The sequence below is a fragment of the Saccostrea cucullata genome, unplaced genomic scaffold, assembly GCF_032062105.1.
Source record: "Saccostrea cucullata isolate Sc308-1 unplaced genomic scaffold, CSIRO_AGI_Scuc_v1 ctg3615, whole genome shotgun sequence".
Lineage (NCBI taxonomy): Eukaryota > Metazoa > Mollusca > Bivalvia > Ostreida > Ostreidae > Saccostrea > Saccostrea cuccullata.
This window is the reverse complement of record NW_026938997.1, coordinates 67,019-87,440: the sequence shown is the minus strand read 5'-3', so window position 1 is coordinate 87,440 and position 20,422 is coordinate 67,019. Positions and strand designations below refer to the sequence as shown.

General features: G+C 32.2%; 2 protein-coding genes and 1 long non-coding RNA gene across 3 annotated transcripts; 1 reads left to right on the top strand and 2 right to left on the bottom strand.

Moving 5' to 3' along the window:
• Positions 1-3,900: 3,900 nt before the first annotated feature.
• On the bottom strand, positions 3,901-4,491 carry LOC134252065 (E3 ubiquitin-protein ligase TRIM45-like). The gene has a single exon (XM_062734506.1). The coding sequence runs from the start codon at positions 4,489-4,491 to the stop codon at positions 3,901-3,903; it is 591 nt and encodes a 196-aa protein (XP_062590490.1).
• Positions 4,492-9,793: 5,302 nt separating this feature from the next.
• Positions 9,794-13,182, bottom strand: LOC134252062 (uncharacterized). Its single transcript, XR_009988882.1, has 3 exons — positions 13,051-13,182; positions 11,354-11,461; positions 9,794-9,910 (listed from the first exon to the last, which is right to left on the bottom strand). It is a non-coding gene; the product is annotated as an uncharacterized LOC134252062 (long non-coding RNA).
• Positions 13,183-17,407: 4,225 nt separating this feature from the next.
• On the top strand, positions 17,408-19,656 carry LOC134252064 (uncharacterized). The gene is made up of 2 exons (XM_062734505.1): positions 17,408-17,500; positions 17,637-19,656. The coding sequence occupies exon 2, from the start codon at positions 17,827-17,829 to the stop codon at positions 19,654-19,656; it is 1,830 nt and encodes a 609-aa protein (XP_062590489.1). The 5' UTR covers positions 17,408-17,500; positions 17,637-17,826.
• The last annotated feature ends 766 nt before the right edge of the window (positions 19,657-20,422 follow it).

The following is a 20,422-nucleotide window of genomic DNA, read 5'->3' as shown; positions in this document are numbered from 1 at the left end:
AATACCCTGGTACTTCTTCCTCTCTATTGTACGCGTGCGCAGGAAAGAGTTTAATAAGTTTCCATAGTTACCATGGTCTCAGGTATCCACGAATGAATGTAAGAAGACCAAAAAAATTAATTTAATCTTTTTTAAAAAGTTGTTAGAACATATTTCTTACCTTTGCATGCTCCAGTTGAATGTTGTTTACAAGTTTGAGGTAAAAATAAGAGTTGCATGACCTTGACATATATGAAACAACGAAACGGTAGATACAACCTTTATTTTTCCGGCACTTATATTGTTCAGACATTTCTTGCAGTTTAATTGTCATATATTCGCTAATTACTCATAATTTTCATAAATCTTTCTCTGTATGCTACAGATATCTTAAAATTACGGTATGATTTTGACTCACAGTACCACTTTAATGATGCCCCAACATCGGTTCACATCGGCCTAGTAGTCCTTAAAGTATCGGTCACATTATCCAGCGATGGGTGTTCGATGGGCAAGCAATTTATTTTATGAAAATGGCTTGGTTCCCGGCCGGACATACAAAGGCCCAGCGATGCATCGCTAATCATAAAACGATGTTCCAGGATAATCGGTCGACGTATATTACATCGCTCATATATTGATGAACATCTTTCATACATCGGTCGACTACGGGCCAATGTTTGATCGAACATCGACCGATGATCGGCCGTTATCTGTTAAACACCACTCAACCCCCCCTCCCCCCCCCCCCCCCCCCCCGATGACCTCAGATTCAACGGATTTTGGACGGTGCTCGACCAGACATCGGCCGATTCTTGAAAGATGTTTAATGATGGGTTGTCGATGAGAAATGATGTGAGGCATCGTTGGAGACATCGCTGAATTTTAAATACGAATTATTTCCTACCGATGAGCCCACCGATTCGCAAAATCGCCCCAGTCACCGTCCGATCACTAGTGGTGATCAGCCGGCAACCACGCCATTTTCATAAAAAAGCGCATCGGTGTCTCATCGTATACCCCATCGCTGGATAATGTGACTGATACTCTAGGCAGTATTTCTGATGGATGATTAGCTTGGATGTTAATATTCTGCCGAGGAAGAAACCCGGTAAAAAAAGCTAGAATATCATATGCATACATCAAACATGTACAGGAGGGTCATTTAGGTAAACAGGGATCCATTGATATTTCAAGACATCAGATGTTGATGTAAGAATATCAACGGTTCCGTTTAAATTTTTTCAGTTATTGCCCTAGACACATTAACCGGCCGGTGGCCGTAGACCGGTGGTAATTCGTGGTGTGAGCAATGTCTAAACATCGGTCCCCATCGACCTAGTATCAGTCACATTATCTAGCGATGAGGTAACCGTATACGATGGACAACCAACACATTGTTTATGCCTAGGTCACATTTGCCGGCCGGTAGCCGTAGACCGGTGGTAATCGGTGGTAATCCGTGGTGTTAGCGATGCCCCAACATCTGTCCACGTCGGCCTACTAATCCTTAAAGTATCAGTCACATTATCCAGCGATGGGTATACGATGGGCAACCAATGCTTTTTATGATAAAAATGGCGTGGTTGCCGGCTGGACTTTCAAAGGCCCAGCGATGCATTGCTAATCAAAAAACGATATTCCAGGATAATCGGCCGATGTATATTCCATCGGTCATACATTGGTAAACATTGTTCGTATATCGGGCGACTACGGGCCAATGTTTGGTCGAAAATCGACCGGTGATCGGCAGTTATCTGTTGAACACCATTCAAACCCCCCGATGACATCTGATTCAACAGATATTGGACGATGCTCGGCCATACATCGGCCGATCCTTGAAAGATGTGTTAATGATGGGTTACCGATGAGGAGTGATGTGAGGCATCGTTGGAGACATCGCGGAATTTTAACTACGAATTATTTCCTACCGATGACCCCACCGATTCGCAAAATGGCCTCAGTCACCATCCGATCACTAGTGGTGATCAGCCGGCAACCACGCCATTTTCATAAAAAAAACGCATCGGTTTCTCATCGTATACCCCATCGCTGGATAATGTGACTGATACTTTATAGAGGATGCTTACTCTTCCATGGCTTAAATGCAACTTTTCGCAAATTCTAAGGATAACACCATGGCCATGTTTGCAAATGCTATATCCATCGTTAAAGTATCAGTCACACTAACCAGCGATGGGGTATACGATGAGAAATCGATGCTTTTTTCATAAAAACAGCGTGATTGCCGGCCGGACACCCATAATAATCGGACGGTCACTGATGCCATTTGGTAAAATCGGAGGGGTTCATTGCTACATAAGTTGTAGTTAAAAATCAGCAATGTCTGCACTGACGTCCCACATCGCTCCTCATCGGCAACCCATCTTTAACACATCTTTCAAGGATTGGCCAATGTATGGTGAATATGTCTCCGTCGAGTCTGAGGTCATCGGCGAGTTGATTGCAGGGCAACAAGCATTGGTCGATCATCGGTCGATGTTCAACCAAATATTGGCCCATAGTCGACCGACGTACGAACGATGTTCAGCAATAGCAATGTATGAGCAATGTAATATACATCATCCGATTACCTTTCACATGGAACATCGTTTTATGATAAGAAATTCATTGCTGGGCCTTTGTAAGTCCGGTCGGTAATAACGCCATTTTTATCAAAAACGCATTCCAGAAGTACGTCAGCAGGAAATTTTTCAAACATTGTTAAATACAAAAAATATTCCATCATTTCCTTCAAGACTCTACGAGAAGTTCTATAGTCTTTATCTCCTTCAAATTCTGCTATCTCTGAGAACGTGTTTTAGTAGCTGCTTTCATTTACTTCAATACAAACAATGCATCTTTAAAGTAATTTCGAAACCACCACAAACTACCAGAAATACAATTTTTATTTCTATAGGGACTTTTCAATTTTTTTTATTTCGGTAAATGAATGTCTACAATAAATATTTGATAATCTTCACTTATCCACTTCTTCCTTCAGCTACAACGATTTTGGAACCTGCATTAACGGACAAACCAAACGGACACTCCAGAAAACTAGATAAAACACGCAGGAACTGACCATTGCTATTAAGAATATGAACACAATGGTTGTTTGAATCCGCTATCAAAATTTGACCTTTAGCATCAGTAGCAATTATACCGAAAGGTCTGAATTCCCTACTCCTGTTAACAGACCACGGTATTTAAATCGCAGTTTTCCGGCTTAATTGACGACAACGACTGCCGCTGCATCGCAGTCAGCCACACAGATGTCTTGATTTTTGTTTTCTGTTAAGTATTTCACTCGCTTTCCGCAAGAATAAAGAGGTTGCCCATTATCATTGAACTGAATTGATTGTAGCAACACTGATTCCGAAAAGCAGTCTACTCTTGTCTGAGATTTATCAGCACTGACTACTACAACCAATAGTTCACACAAAGATGTAAAACAAATGTTTAATGGATGCCAATGAAAAGAATTAATCAACTTTTCTTCTCTGCCACTTTTCACAACATAAACAGTTTTTTATAGTCTACTGGAATAAGCAATGTCACCATGTCTTGTGATAGCTATATCATTAGGGTATTTGCATAATTTGGTATTAATTGTCCTTTGCATCACACCCTGAGTGTCGAAGCAGTTTATATTGCTACCCATTCCATTGACCCAAACCTCATCCTTTTGCCCAACAGCTCAGCTTCGAAGTCTTTTGAAACCTTCATTGATAATTTTCTTCAGTACAGGTTCTTGGAGAATTCCATCATCTTTGGGGATTTGTAGCGTGCATGTATTCATCTTCTTTTTTGACATAAGACTTTTGCGGTACCTTACTGAACTTTTCCGACTTTGAAATAAACTTGATAAACCGTGATAGGCTGAGAGAGAGAAAAACATCTTCAGTTTCTTCTTTCGCTTCACCTATCTCTGAAATTGTTTTTCTCAAGGTATTGTAAATTGACCTTTAAAGCTTGCAGTTGTGAATCTCTCATTTTAATTATTTGAATTTTGAAGATGTCTCTGACGATATTTATCTCTCTATGTCGTTCTTCAGCATGTTTCTCAACTCCTTGTATTATATCTTCATATTCTTCCTTTAAAGATTTCATCATGTTTTTGATGTCCTCCTCAATAAAAGCATAGGTAGGGAATATAATGTTTTTCATTTTATCCAAGTCACTTTCTATAGAATCTTGTTTAGACTTAAATACTTCATACAGACTTTTGAATCCATGTCTTTTGTGTTTTTCAGAGACTATACAGTTTAAACACACTGGCAGGTCACAGTCTTCACAATACATATCACATCTAGTGTTGTCATGGGCCTTGCAATCTGGAAACTTTGGAGATGTTTTCTTGGAGTCGTAAGAGACTATTTTGTGGTTGTCGTAGCCATCAGAAATATGTTCTCCGACACAGACAGGATAAATCTCACAAAGATGCTGGACTTCAGCAGTTTCACAAATCTCACAATATAACACATCTTGTCCTCTAAATCTTGGATCCATTTTATTTTACACTAAAACATTGAAAGAAATACTATCAATTATCAAAATTAGATTAAATAATAAAATGCGGACTTTATTTGTCGATTTTCTTTTGAGACCGTTATCACTGTTCCATTCGCCCTTTTCATTTTTTAGAGGTTTATATGTCGTAACATTACGACAAAAACAATACAAAAATCTCCAAATATACACATGCAAGGGCCAATATATGATCGTTCTTGAGAAGGGGGGCACCAAAAGAGAAAAAAATCAATTTAACTGCATATTTAAAGAAAAGTTTGCGGGAGGGTTTAAACTTCTTTACCTCCTTTTGTACCTTTTTTTACTCGAATATCCTTATTTCACTATTCTGCAAAATTACTGCTAAACTGTAAGATAGATATCCTTGTTTACCAGTCGCTCTCATCAGAAGCCATGGCAGTTCTGGCGTGATGCACTGAGTCTTGCGCTTGAAAATTTTACTCAGTGAAGTAGATCTTCGTGGATTATAAATAATTATGATGTATTATATCACTAAAAAAGGGGACTAACCATTTCCTACCCCCCTCCCCAGTTCCGAAACCTATGCACTGTCAGTCGTTTGGCCAGTTCCGAATTTGGATCAGTTCCAAAATATATTTAATTGAAGATCTAATTATCAATAAATTCAAAAGTCAAGTGTAAAACAAACTGATACCTATGGAATGAGTTATGAAGGCCTATTAATGAGTGCTTGAATTTTATAATATGTTAAATTTTGATTTTTTTGTCGTCTGTTTATGTTCTTTAAAAATATTATGAGTTGCAGTAATAATATATTTTTTAATTGCTAATTTAATTTTTTAAAATATGAAATAAGCAATAATATAGGAAAAATAGACGAAAAATTTTATTTTAAAAAGTCATTTCAATTTTAGATTTTTTAATGTGTTTCGCGAAAACTCATGATATTAATTCAAACAAAATTTCGAAAATTAAACAAGAGTATGTATACTAGTATTCAAAAATACTCTCAGATATGAAAATCAAATTGTTCCCATTTCTGAAGTTGAGAGACAGAATCATTTGGCCTTCAACCCCCTTAATCGAAATAACAAAATCAAATTAATAAGAAACTCCAAGCATTTATCTGAGAATAAGGATTTGAGATCCATTAAGTATTATAGAGACCACTTTAAAAATGTGAATTCTAATAACTGGATTATATTATGCTTAATATATTCTTCGTATATTTTTGGATATAAAAAGACTCAAAGAGTATAATAATTTGGAGAAGAACTAATTTTCTCACTCTGACTAGCAAAGATGGCTCTCAACACACAAACATAAAAGTAATTATTTTTCTGAATCCTATCTCTTTAAAATAAAATTATATTGTGTAAAATTTCACCGCCATTTTTTTCAAATATCCTTAAAATTTTGAATCTTTCTGGATCTGTTTAAAACTGAATGGACGTACGATGGGGTTATGACCTATCTTCCTACCAGAAAACTACTAGTATGTTTCAATTTACACAATCGTCTCTATGGTAAGATATTGTACAATTATTCACCAGTTTAGATTTATTATAATAATCTAATAAATTTATTAGATTTATTATTTTTATTTTTAAATAAAAACAGAAGAAACCAAGAGTGGCGATTTAACAATTATACTATTGCCTTTAAGTTTTCGCTTGATAAGATAAATTCAATGAGTCATAGAGCAAAGTCACAAAGTTTGACTTAGAACTGAACAAATAAATACAAATTATACAGATATTTGGCATTATATAATCTTCACATATACAGTGAAACAGTTTTTAGATTCGATTTGAGGAGATTTTGTATTTTTTAAGTTGACTTATTTTTTTATTGACTTTTGATATTTTGTTCGTTCTCTTTATGTGTTTCATTTGAAGTAAAAGAGGAAGAAGATAAACAGATCAGTTTTATATTTTAATCTTTACATTAATAATTTTTACAATAGCGGGTAAAATTCGGTCTGATGCACATGGTTCCGCCATTACACCGTCTCCAACGCGGATAGCACCAGTCTCCCCTACCTAATAAATAAACACAACGTGTTACATTGACATTATCTCCCCGACCTAATAAATAAACACAACGTGTTACATTGACATTATCTCCCCTACCTAATAAATAAACACAACGTGTTACAATGGCAATATCTCCCCTACCTAATACGTTTTATTTCCACTATTGAAGAGTTATAGTTCTTAGTGTGCTTTTATTGTGAAAAAGTCGGAGAATGTACGAATTTGGGGACAAACGTAACATAAACATGTATAAACAACATATTGAATGTCGATGAACAAATCCTAACAAAATGTATATGAAATATTTTATTGATGTGGACTCTATTTTTATCACGAGTAGAGATGCAAGGATATTAAAGTACATCTGCTGGTGATTGTATGTATCTATTTATCGTAATGATACATCTAAAGTCAATACACATACCTCGGAAATATCGTAATTTTATTAAGTGACGATAAAGTTTTTGCTGTTTTTAATGTCTTTTAGTTGTTCTATCCTTTAGTTAGACTAAGACTAACAAATGCACTTAACATTTAAATTGGATAGATACTGGCATGTTTTTTATTATCCGCAATGCCATGCTGTCCCAGTCAGACGACCAAACGCGACTCTAATTCTGAAGAGTTCACAAATGGAAATATAACGTATTAATACACACAGCGTGTTACAATGGCATTATCTCCCCTACCTAAAAAATAAACACAACGTGTTACAATGGCATTATCTCCCCTACCTAATTAATACACACAGTGTGTTACAATGGCATTATCTCCCCTACCTAAAAAATAAACACAACGTGTTACAATGGCATTAACTCCCCTACCTGATAAATAAACACAACGTGCTACAATGGCATTATCTCCCCTACCTAATTAATACACACAGCGTGTTACAATGGCATTATCTCCCCTACCTAATAAATAAACACAACGTGTTATAATGACATTATCTCCCTACCTAATAAATAAACACAACGTGTTACAATGGCATTAAATTGCTAGTGAAGCTAAAACAAATTCAAAGAAAAATATCTCTCAAGGTGTTTTTTGATGTTTTAATCTTATATCTTAAGGACAGATGATACAAAGATTGGTTTATTTCATTGAAAATGATGTAAAAAAAAAATTCTAGAAAATAATTTTTTTTAAACCTTCTATGATGTTCAATCTCTCTGTGACCATCCTTATTAAGCTGTGCAAAATTAATATTTTTCACGTCAAATCCCATAATTGTGAGAATTTAATAAAAATACTATTCGGTTAAACGTATACATTTAACTCATTAAAACATGACCCAAATTAATATTTTCAAATTTTTTGACAAAAGTTTGTTTCTATAATCTGGCCTTAACATTTACATTTTTTGATAGGATAATTGCATGAAGACTATCCGTTCCTAAGTAAGGACCAATAACTCTCAAAATTATTATTTAAACATGTATTTTTAAAAAGTGCAACAATGTACAAGCTTTAAATGAAATCTTTTCTTCAGGTCATTTATATTTAAAAACAGAATATGCTTGTTTCCCCCTTGTTTTCCCCTCACTCATTACAACATACGTGAACAATCTCGCCCAGCATCTCCATTTTGACACGTGCACGTGTATGAGGTTTCTGTGTTGTGGCAGGTCCCTCCATTCTTGCACGGCATAGAATGACACGAAAGTTCTATGAATAAAAATTCCAATTAGAAAAGAAATCCTTTATTTATTTTATTAAACAGGCAACCAGGGTGTAAAAAGAAGCATAACAAGGGGATTTAATTGTTTTTTTTTTTAACTCTAAAGCTCACAAAATTTTAATACCACTATATTTTGGAACTTTCAGTGTTTAAAATACAAAAAGTCGTAAAGGAAATGTAATTATGTAAAAATATGAATCATATAATTGATAAACATTGAATCTTAACATATTCCAGAAGAAATTAAGAAAAAAAGAATTTACTGCGGTATCTATTTCATTGTGAGTGTGTGTGTAACATTTTATAGTTAACTTTAAGTATTTTCTTTCCTTTTTGTTTAATCATCTACATTTAGATAATGGATCTACTTGAAGAATTGCCCTAGTTAACGGTTGTTCATAACATGCAGTTGAAAGATTTTAAAGTCACACGTTATAGTAAATGTATTCACTTTTAATAATACATACTAAAAAGCTATCACCCTTAACTTTGTATTTTGATTTATTATCCTTTATTCAGACATTTGATACACTTTTAAAAAATCTTTTCTAAAAGTTTAAGACAATAGTATCCTTCAAATGAAATTCTAATGACAATTAAAATTAATTTTTCAAAAAATATTTGATTATATATTCGAAAATATAATATGAAAATATAATAGCATAAAATTGCATCATTTCAGATAATTTGATGAAAGAAAAAAAACAACTTAGTTTTCAATGAAAGAAGGTTGAGAAGGATATATGGAGATAACGAGAAGAAATTAACCATAGAATTAGAAGAACTGCGAACAATAGTATTGTTCTCCCGCCTACTTCAAAATCAGTTTTCAAAAGTTAACATATTTGATGAATTTTTAATATTTTTTATAGATAATTCTATGAATTTTCATAAAACATTACTTATTTGGTAAAACAAAGATAGATAACTCTAAAATTTGGTAAAACTTGTGTTTTTCACTATAGAAATCAATGGAAAACGGAAAATATTTTTAAAACATCTTTCCTCCCCCGTGTCACAAAAATTCCTTTTTACAGGTAATATGGAATGTTATTTCACAAATTCATACCAAAGCTTTTTGTGTGACACGGGGGGTACATATGTTTATTCAAAAAAAAAACGATAAAAATGCTTATTTTTCATCAATTTTAAAGCGATATAAAACTGAAACATTATATTTTATTGAAATATTTATGTTTTGTTCATTTGCCTAAAACATAAGAAAAGATATAAGGAACATTTAATCATATCTAAGACTATTTCAAAATACTGTGATGCTTGAAACTCCGATTTTAATGGAAAAAATCGTCTACCCCCCCCCCCCTTTTCAAGAGCTGGATTTATGGATAATTTACTGTTTATCGCTGGTATTAAGACATTTTATCAATTACCATTGAACTGTTCTTTGTATCAAACAAAGATTTTATGGCCAAATTGCTATTCATATTGAATTAAATGGTTCCAAAATGTAGGCGGGAATCGAGAGTTAGCGTGCGTGTTTCTTTCTAAGATATGCTTCATCTATCCCCGACGTCAATATTTAAGAAAAAAATCTTGAGTGATATAATATATTTTAAACGATCAACCCATACTCATTTTCTGCTGACATCTACGCCACGTCCATTTCGCTGGACATTTACTGTTGCTCGATAGTCCGGTCTGATGCAGAATTCTCCTCTGTCGCAATATTTACGGTAGGAAAGGCAGAAGTCACCTCTAACTAAAGTACAAAGATATTACAATGCTTTGATATGAAACGTCATAAAGATATTACAGTGATTCGATATATGACGTCACATTGATTGTAAGAACCAACTGACATCTTTTTTTAGTCAAGATCTAATATTTACATTTCCTATAAATTTCCACTAGGTTGTTTTTACAAAATAAAATGCAGTATATTTTCTCATGAACTATATAAGGTATGTATCACGAATAAGCATAAATATCTCCTTTCTTACGTCATAGTACCGCTCTTGACGTCAAAAAGTAAAAAATATAGGGCGCACTGTTTTGTTTTAAAATGACAGTTAAACGACGTAGATTTAAAGGAATTAATTCATAAAAAAAAATGTAAATATAAGAAATGAATTTAATTAAGTGAAGAACCATTAATTTGCATTGAAATTATAACTTAATTCAATGTTCTATATTTTGAGATGCAAATAAGAAGATATTTTCATACGCCGCCATTCCGCCAGAAATATCGTCCATTCTAGTTTTCAAGCCCATTTTACCATTTCTATTTAAAGTTGTATAATTGTGTTTGGGAACGAAAAATATGGTCTTTTAAATCTCTTACACCTAGATATATAAGACATATTAACAAATTACCTGGAATATTCCATCTAGCCAGAAACCAGAGAAGAATCCTACCTTAACTGATTTTAGTAAAAATATCATTAGTTTAAATAAATGCATCACATAATCAAGGCAAGACAAAAAAAATAATACAATGATATTTATTAAACTTACATGCACAATTTCCTAAAGGAGATCTATCTCTTATAAAATGGTTTTTCTTTAATTGATAATTTCGTTTCTCTATATTTAATAATTTCGTTATTCTTTTATTATTAATTTCGTTCTTCTTTACTAGTACATGTATTTAATTATTTCGTTCTTCTATATTTAATAATTTCGTTCTTCTATATTTAATAATTCCGTTTTTCTTTATTGAATAATTTCGCCTGCCTAAATTTAATAATTTTGATTTTCTTTATTTGATAATTTCGCTTTTCTTTGTTTAATAATTTCGTTTTTCTTTATTTATTTTTGGTTTGCATTATTGGGCTTCCGTACGATCCTGATTTTATACGAAATGATTTTTTTAATAATTTCGTTCTTCTTAATTTTATAATTTCGTTTTTCATGTTTTTCTTTATTTGATAATTTCTTTTCTCTCTATTTAATAATTTAGTTTTTCTTTATTTAATTGTTTTGCTTTTCTTATTTGATTATTTCGTTTTTCTTTATTTAATAATTTCGTTTTTATTATTATTATTTTTTTTTTGGGCTTCCGTACGATCCAACGAAAGGACCGATAACTCTCAAAATTATTATTTCATTAAAAAGAATCAATGAGGAAATTTAGAATGAAATCTTTTCAAGTCATCTTCAAAACAGAGTTTGCTTGCCCTATCCTCACTCATTTACAACATACGTGATCAATCTCGCCCAGTATCTCCATTTTGACACGTGCACGTGTATGAAGTTTTTGTATTGTGGCAGGTCCCTCCATTCTTGCACGGCATAGAATGACACGAAAGTTCTATGAATAAAAATTCCAATTAGAAAAGAAATCCTTTATTTATTTTATTAAACAGGCAACCAGGGTGTAAAAAGAAGCATAACAAGGGGATTTAATTGTTTTTTTTTTTAACTCTAAAGCTCACAAAATTTTAATACCACTATATTTTGGAACTTTCAGTGTTTAAAATACAAAAAGTCGTAAAGGAAATGTAATTATGTAAAAATATGAATCATATAATTGATAAACATTGAATCTTAACATATTCCAGAAGAAATTAAGAAAAAAAGAATTTACTGCGGTATCTATTTCATTGTGAGTGTGTGTGTAACATTTTATAGTTAACTTTAAGTATTTTCTTTCCTTTTTGTTTAATCATCTACATTTAGATAATGGATCTACTTGAAGAATTGCCCTAGTTAACGGTTGTTCATAACATGCAGTTGAAAGATTTTAAAGTCACACGTTATAGTAAATGTATTCACTTTTAATAATACATACTAAAAAGCTATCACCCTTAACTTTGTATTTTGATTTATTATCCTTTATTCAGACATTTGATACACTTTTAAAAAATCTTTTCTAAAAGTTTAAGACAATAGTATCCTTCAAATGAAATTCTAATGACAATTAAAATTAATTTTTCAAAAAATATTTGATTATATATTCGAAAATATAATATGAAAATATAATAGCATAAAATTGCATCATTTCAGATAATTTGATGAAAGAAAAAAAACAACTTAGTTTTCAATGAAAGAAGGTTGAGAAGGATATATGGAGATAACGAGAAGAAATTAACCATAGAATTAGAAGAACTGCGAACAATAGTATTGTTCTCCCGCCTACTTCAAAATCAGTTTTCAAAAGTTAACATATTTGATGAATTTTTAATATTTTTTATAGATAATTCTATGAATTTTCATAAAACATTACTTATTTGGTAAAACAAAGAGAGATAACTCTAAAATTTGGTAAAACTTGTGGAAAACGGAAAATGTTTTTAAAACATACCCCCCCCCCCCCCATGTCACAAAAATTCCTTTTTACAGGTAATATGGAATGTTATTTCACAAATTCATACCAAAGCTTTTTGTGTGACACGGGGGGTACATATGTTTATTCAAAAAAAAAAACGATAAAAATGCTTATTTTCCATCAATTTCAAATCGATATAAAACTGAAACATTATATTTTATTGAAATATTTATGTTTTGTTCATTTGCCTAAAACATAAGAAAAGATATAAGGAACATTTAATCATATCTAAGACTATTTCAAAATACTGTGATGCTTGAAACTCCGATTTTAATGGAAAAAATCGTCTACCCCCCCCCCCCCCTTTTCAAGAGCTGGATTTATGGATAATTTACTGTTTATCGCTGGTATTAAGACATTTTATCAATTACCATTGAACTGTTCTTTGTATCAAACAAAGATTTTATGGCCAAATTGCTATTCATATTGAATTAAATGGTTCCAAAATGTAGGCGGGAATCGAGAGTTAGCGTGCGTGTTTCTTTCTAAGATATGCTTCATCTATCCCCGACGTCAATATTTAAGAAAAAAATCTTGAGTGATATAATATATTTTAAACGATCAACCCATACTCATTTTCTGCTGACATCTACGCCACGTCCATTTCGCTGGACATTTACTGTTGCTCGATAGTCCGGTCTGATGCAGAATTCTCCTCTGTCGCAATATTTACGGTAGGAAAGGCAGAAGTCACCTCTAACTAAAGTACAAAGATATTACAATGCTTTGATATGAAACGTCATAAAGATATTACAGTGATTCGATATATGACGTCACATTGATTGTAAGAACCAACTGACATCTTTTTTTAGTCAAGATCTAATATTTACATTTCCTATAAATTTCCACTAGGTTGTTTTTACAAAATAAAATGCAGTATATTTTCTCATGAACTATATAAGGTATGTATCACGAATAAGCATAAATATCTCCTTTCTTACGTCATAGTACCGCTCTTGACGTCAAAAAGTAAAAAATAATATAGGGCGCACTGTTTTGTTTTAAAATGACAGTTAAACGACGTAGATTTAAAGGAATTAATTCATAAAAAAAATGTAAATATAAGAAATGAATTTAATTAAGTGAAGAACCATTAATTTGCATTGAAATTATAACTTAATTCAATGTTCTATATTTTGAGATGCAAATAAGAAGATATTTTCATACGCCGCCATTCCGCCAGAAATATCGTCCATTCTAGTTTTCAAGCCCATTTTACCATTTCTATTTAAAGTTGTATAATTGTGTTTGGGAACGAAAAATATGGTCTTTTAAATCTCTTACACCTAGATATATAAGACATATTAACAAATTACCTGGAATATTCCATCTAGCCAGAAACCAGAGAAGAATCCTACCTTAACTGATTTTAGTAAAAATATCATTAGTTTAAATAAATGCATCACATAATCAAGGCAAGACAAAAAAAATAATACAATGATATTTATTAAACTTACATGCACAATTTCCTAAAGGAGATCTATCTCTTATAAAATGGTTTTTCTTTAATTGATAATTTCGTTTCTCTATATTTAATAATTTCGTTATTCTTTTATTATTAATTTCGTTCTTCTTTACTAGTACATGTATTTAATTATTTCGTTCTTCTATATTTAATAATTTCGTTCTTCTATATTTAATAATTCCGTTTTTCTTTATTGAATAATTTCGCCTGCCTAAATTTAATAATTTTGATTTTCTTTATTTGATAATTTCGCTTTTCTTTGTTTAATAATTTCGTTTTTCTTTATTTATTTTTGGTTTGCATTATTGGGCTTCCGTACGATCCTGATTTTATACGAAATGATTTTTTTAATAATTTCGTTCTTCTTAATTTGATAATTTCGTTTTTCATGTTTTTCTTTATTTGATAATTTCTTTTCTCTCTATTTAATAATTTAGTTTTTCTTTATTTAATTGTTTTGCTTTTCTTATTTGATTATTTCGTTTTTCTTTATTTAATAATTTCGTTTTTATTATTATTATTTTTTTTTTGGGCTTCCGTACGATCCAACGAAAGGACCGATAACTCTCAAAATTATTATTTCATTAAAAAGAATCAATGAGGAAATTTAGAATGAAATCTTTTCAAGTCATCTTCAAAACAGAGTTTGCTTGCCCTATCCTCACTCATTTACAACATACGTGATCAATCTCGCCCAGTATCTCCATTTTGACACGTGCACGTGTATGAAGTTTTTGTATTGTGGCAGGTCCCTCCATTCTTGCACGGCATAGAATGACACGGAGGTTCTATGAATAGAATTATTAATTTTTCATCAATCAATAAAGCAAACAATCATTTAATCAATCAATCAAAAAATCAATCAATAAAGCTTACTTCGTGGTATTTTTGCCAATATGACGGATACCACCAAAAAAACCTGGAACAAAAAGAATTTTTATTTTATCAGTAAACGAAATGTTTATCTCCACACCTTTTTAATATTATGATATTAAAAATTTCTTTACACTCATCTTTAATTTACTGATCTTCGTAAATCGTTTATAACTTTATTTTAAAAAGGAATCTCTCTACTGATTTATATTTCATTCTTAGAGTTTAAATTCTGTTTTATATGACGTACCAGAAGAAGGCGTAGTAACATCCTACAGGACATATTTATGGCTCAGAATGAAATGTTTTAAAAATAGGGTACATTCCTTATTTTCATAATAACAGAGGAAATTCAAATTTTTGTGTACATCTGTGTTTTATCGAATTAAACCACGAAACTATCTAGAATACACCATCATTATAATATTTCTAATTTTGATGAATATTAAATGCTTTTTTGAAGATGGAAACATCTTGTCTGTATATTTTTTCTTTTTCATCCTTCAGTCATTCACCGATATAATACAAAATTGTTAACTTATGTACATTTTATGTTGTACTATGACAAAAATATTTCTTTGAGAAATCCTTGAAAAATAAAGAATGATTTTTCTTACCTGGATAAAACACAGCCCTTGTCCATGAGTTTGTTTGTACCAAAAGGGACGTTTAACAACAAAAACAACAACAACAATAACAACAACGAAGTTAAACCTTTTGAAATGGAGGAATTTTCACTTTTTGCAAAGAAAATAATTAAATTTTATCGACCTAACTTACAAATACACGTTGTATTACATCGTATAGTTATATTTTCACTTTACTTTCAACATATTTTTAAATCGAATTCAAGTACCGGTATACTTTATGCATTGAGAATACCCACTATCACGTCTTTTAAGAATATTCAGGTGTCTTTTTTCTTCATTATTGTCTGAAAAGTACATAAAGAGTTATTGATTAATACAAATCATAGTAGATAGGGGCGCTCATAATTGATAGAAATCATTCTTTGCATATGCGAATTCGTGTAAATTTTCGCGTGAGGGGTTCTTTTCCTTCAGAAATGGATGTCTACAGTCGTTGTCAACTTATTTCTCGATAAAGCTTAGTTATAAATGTTTGAGAAATGACGTTTCTTAAAATATTTGAGGGCCACAGATGTGGTCTATATTGTCTGAAAAAAAAATCAACAGAAAAATGATGTCTTTTGAAACTTTTCAAGAAAATATTAGTCCTTGACGCATAAGATATATTAATTTTGTTTAAACTGCATATTACAATTTATGAATTTAGAAAAAAAGAAAATTAGATCGATATTATATGTTGATAAATAAAACATAAATACATATAATATACATAAAGACGCATTAACAGAACATTTGTATTTTTACATTGTTAAAAGAATCAGGGTCACAGGGCTATACTATTTAGGATTTCAATTTCTCTGCATTTTTATCCTTCCGCCTCCGCTTTTGAACTTCTTTTCTTTAGCTTGATTTTATTTTGGACGATCTCAACATCTGCCGTCATTTATCATTCCTCCATCTTGATTTTTACTTAAGATTTTACGTACATAAGATAGTAGTCTAAAGACAGTGTTAAGAATTTAATTATTTTTATACGTTTTCATCCGTTTAAGCATCCTTTTTCCTCTTACTATCTTTTATTCAGTCATTTTCCTTTCCGTACTTAATTTTTATCCATGATCGGAAGATTGTCCGATATTAAAGATATTGTTTCGACTTTTTAAAATTTTTGTTTTTTAAATTAATGTATATATTTTTCAGTTTGAAATTATTCACTATGATGGTTCATTATTTAATTTCTTAACATTTTCTATTTATATAAATTTTCTATAGGTCATAACTTCCGTGGAATAATTTTTATTTGTTGGGATGGGGGGGGGGTATTGTTCACGTAATTTCGTTGATAAGTTATTCTTTTGTAATTCAATTTTTAATGAATAATTAAACAAACAATGATGATTCCACAGTATTCAAATTTATCTTAACTTTTTAAAATCAGAGTTATTAAAAAAATATTTAAATCCATACATGAAAATATCTTTGGACTTTATGTACACGCCTACTTGAACTCAAATAGTTAATCAATAAATATCGCATACATCATGTTTATAATATGGAAACTTTCTGTGGGTCATGTTCTGTACAACAGCCAAAGAAGTAAGTTATTTTAAATGGCTACATAATGTTTATTTTTGCGAAAAAAGGGGCTAAGCCAAGGCCCTCCTATCCCCCTCCCCCGGTTTACCGACGCCTATGCAATCTAATCAGTGCCCTTAACAAAAGTATTACGGTAGGGAGAGGCATCTGGAGAGAATAAAAATAGAGATGGAAATACAGTGTGTTATGAACTTCTGATAACTCTAGATCCGGAGGAACCCAGCCTAAAGAAATGGAGAAGACAGCTGACAAAAAGCTAACTCTTCCTTTTACGAATCGTGTTAACTGAAGATACCAGAGAAGAAAGGCGGGGAAAAATTGTTACGTCACAGCATTTAACAGATTTTCTACTTTGATATCTGTGTTTGGTATAAAAAGATGAATACAGACACCTAGGCATTTAAAGCTGCAAAGTTACATGTGTAAAAACAAAAAATTAATAAATCAGAAACCATTCCATTCAAGCAGTTAAATGGCATTCAACTCATCACCATTCATGTATGTACAAAAATTTTCTTTCAAAAGAAAAGGTATATATCCGGTACGATTTTATTTATTGAGCCTAATAGAAAAGAAAGATGCAATTAAATGAATTTTTATTATATCATCTTGATGTTAAAATTTTCGTTATCAGCGCCCTATCAGAGTCCTTGTATATGGGTCTGTGTCTAAAACTGGGGACTTCAGAACTGGTGGCCATGAGAAGAGAAATAGAGGACATCCAATAAAAATTACGTGATTCAAGATTGCCAAAGGGTACTGGTTTTCTTTGGGGTGGAAGTAAGAGCGAAGGATTTAGACTAGCTGGGTCAGATTTTGATTACATGTATTGGTTAAAGCAAAATAAAGTGATTTGGGATTTAAATCAAGCTCAATTTTACAACGACAGAGCCCTTATTTTTGCCAACTGCACCGATAGCCCACCAGGATTCACATTGCTTCAGCTTTTGTCACCAAATATCCACTGCAAAGCTTTCATAACGACTTGTATTCCAATAAATGGAAAATTTTATATATCTAGTTCTAAACATAAACAGATGATGTGTTTCTTTCAAAGAAAATGTTGTGGGGGTAATTGTGTTCAGCATGGACCATGTGTGAGTGATGTGAGTGGCAATGATGAAATAGATATGGCGTGGTGTTTTGCCAGCGACTTTTGGCCTCCATCTGCCTTCCCATGGATTGAAAGATGTCACAACTGGCCTCCTCCGCGTGCTGTTCAAGATATAGTCAATAAAGGATGCCATTTTGTAGCAATCGGGCACAAATTAGGGAATCATGAACATGATGAATGGAGAATTTCATTCTCTTTGGCTGAACAAAAACTTGTATTCGAAATGAACCATTGTCAATTTCTCGTGTATGGATTGCTAAAGATTTTAACAAAGGAAATTTTTCACAGAATGCTTGGAAATGAAGGTAAATTGCTATGTTCATACCATATGAAAACAGCAGTTTTCTGGGGAATTCAACACAACATAATTTATTTCTGGTGTCCACAAAATTTACTGGAGTGTTTCTGGGTCTGCTTTAAATTGATCCTCAAATGGGTGTACGAGGGAGTATGTCCTAATTTCTTCATACCAGAAAACAACATGTTTCTCCATAATATATATGGCGAAGCACAAAAGAATTTATTCAATAATCTCTATGCACTGTATCAGAAGGGAATAGCATTTCTACTGCTAAGTCCTTCTATCAACTTTTGGATAATAACTTCTCTTTTGGATCCAAGACGCATTTGCACAGAGTACATTAGAATCTTTGAGGACGAGTTTGATCCAGAACTCTTCACTGAAATATCGAAAAAGAATCTGGTATATGATGACCTTCCCTCGTGTATGCGGTGCTTAATAACAGTAGAGAAATTGATAAGTTCACACCTGACGGAGTACCACGTTATCATGTTACTCAGATCTATTGCTGACATATTTCAGGCAACTGCTTTTATATTACACGAACTGAACAAAAAAACGGGTCTAAACAAACGTGTTTATGTCGCCGACAAAACTTCCTGTTACATGGTAAAACAGGCTGCAAAATTTGGATTTATTTCAGATATGTTGTATACTGCCATATATTATTACAAGACATTGCGGTACGTGAAATCTTTGTTTTTCATTAAAACGACAAAGCTCAAATTAACACGGCCATATATACTGCGATCTCATAAAGTTGCCGATAAAAGCTATACAGAGGCCCTAGGAGGAAAACCATTGTCTACAAAGATGAGACAGGCGGTAGCAATGCATATCATTGTTGACGGAAAGACCCGTTACATTAACGAATTAGTACCGGAAATTGCATCAAATAGACAAAATGGCATGTTTGGAATAGCTATCGCAGATCGTGTAATGTTACTAATGCTAGAAATTTTATGCTATATACATATTGACAGAAAGAAAGCACATTCAGCTCTTAATGATCTACAGGATTTAGTCCACCGTGGTGAGGTCGAGATTGAGCCAGGAATAGGAAAAGACATTGCATGGCAAATTCTGGGCATCTGTCAACAGATGACGGGGAACCACAAGGCTGCTCTGTATTCATACCTACAATCACTCCAACAAGATCCAATCCACAGAATACAAACTGCCACGCTGATAAGAATACTGACTTTATACTCAGATCTCAGGAGGTATAGAGAAGATTAACATAAAGTGTCAATGGTTCTTCTGATAAAGATCATAGGAGAAATCTTGTTATCAATGTGGTGCTTTCCTGATAAGCTTTGTTATATATATATGTATGTGTTTTGTATCCACGATTTAAAAAAAATACTTCAAATGCATTTCAAAGGAAACTTTGGTCTGTTCAAAATGAGATGTATCAATCGATATGTATATTACATGTGTTACATGCTTCAGTTGCCCTGTGCCAAAAAAGGAAATCATCATGTTGTACATAAATATTAAAACTTAACCGATTTAATTTAAGGAAGGATTCTTCTCTGGTTTCTGACTAGATGGTGGTTCCCCGTCATCTGTTGACAGATGCCCAGAATTTGCCATGCAATGTCTTTTCCTACTCCCGGCTCAATCACAATTGTGCAACTTTAAATAGAAATGATAAACTGTGTTTAAAACTAGCAGGGACTATATTTTTGGCGGAATGGTGGCGTATGAAAATATCTTCTTTTCTGCCTCTCAAAATTATAATAGAACAATGAATTTAGTTATAATTTTTACACAATCGAAGACTTGGAGAAATTTTCAAATGTAAGTTAAATTAATAATGATGGACTAAACTTTCAAAATATATAAAATAAATATGACTTTTCAAACAAACTAGAACTTTGTTAGCTTTTAAACGCTTCCTATCAAAGTGCAGATTTGAGCCAAAAATCCATAAAAAGTATTTTTTCTCTCTTAGCAAACGATCAAAACTTTTTGTTTTTGTATTATTTTGTACATTTATAAG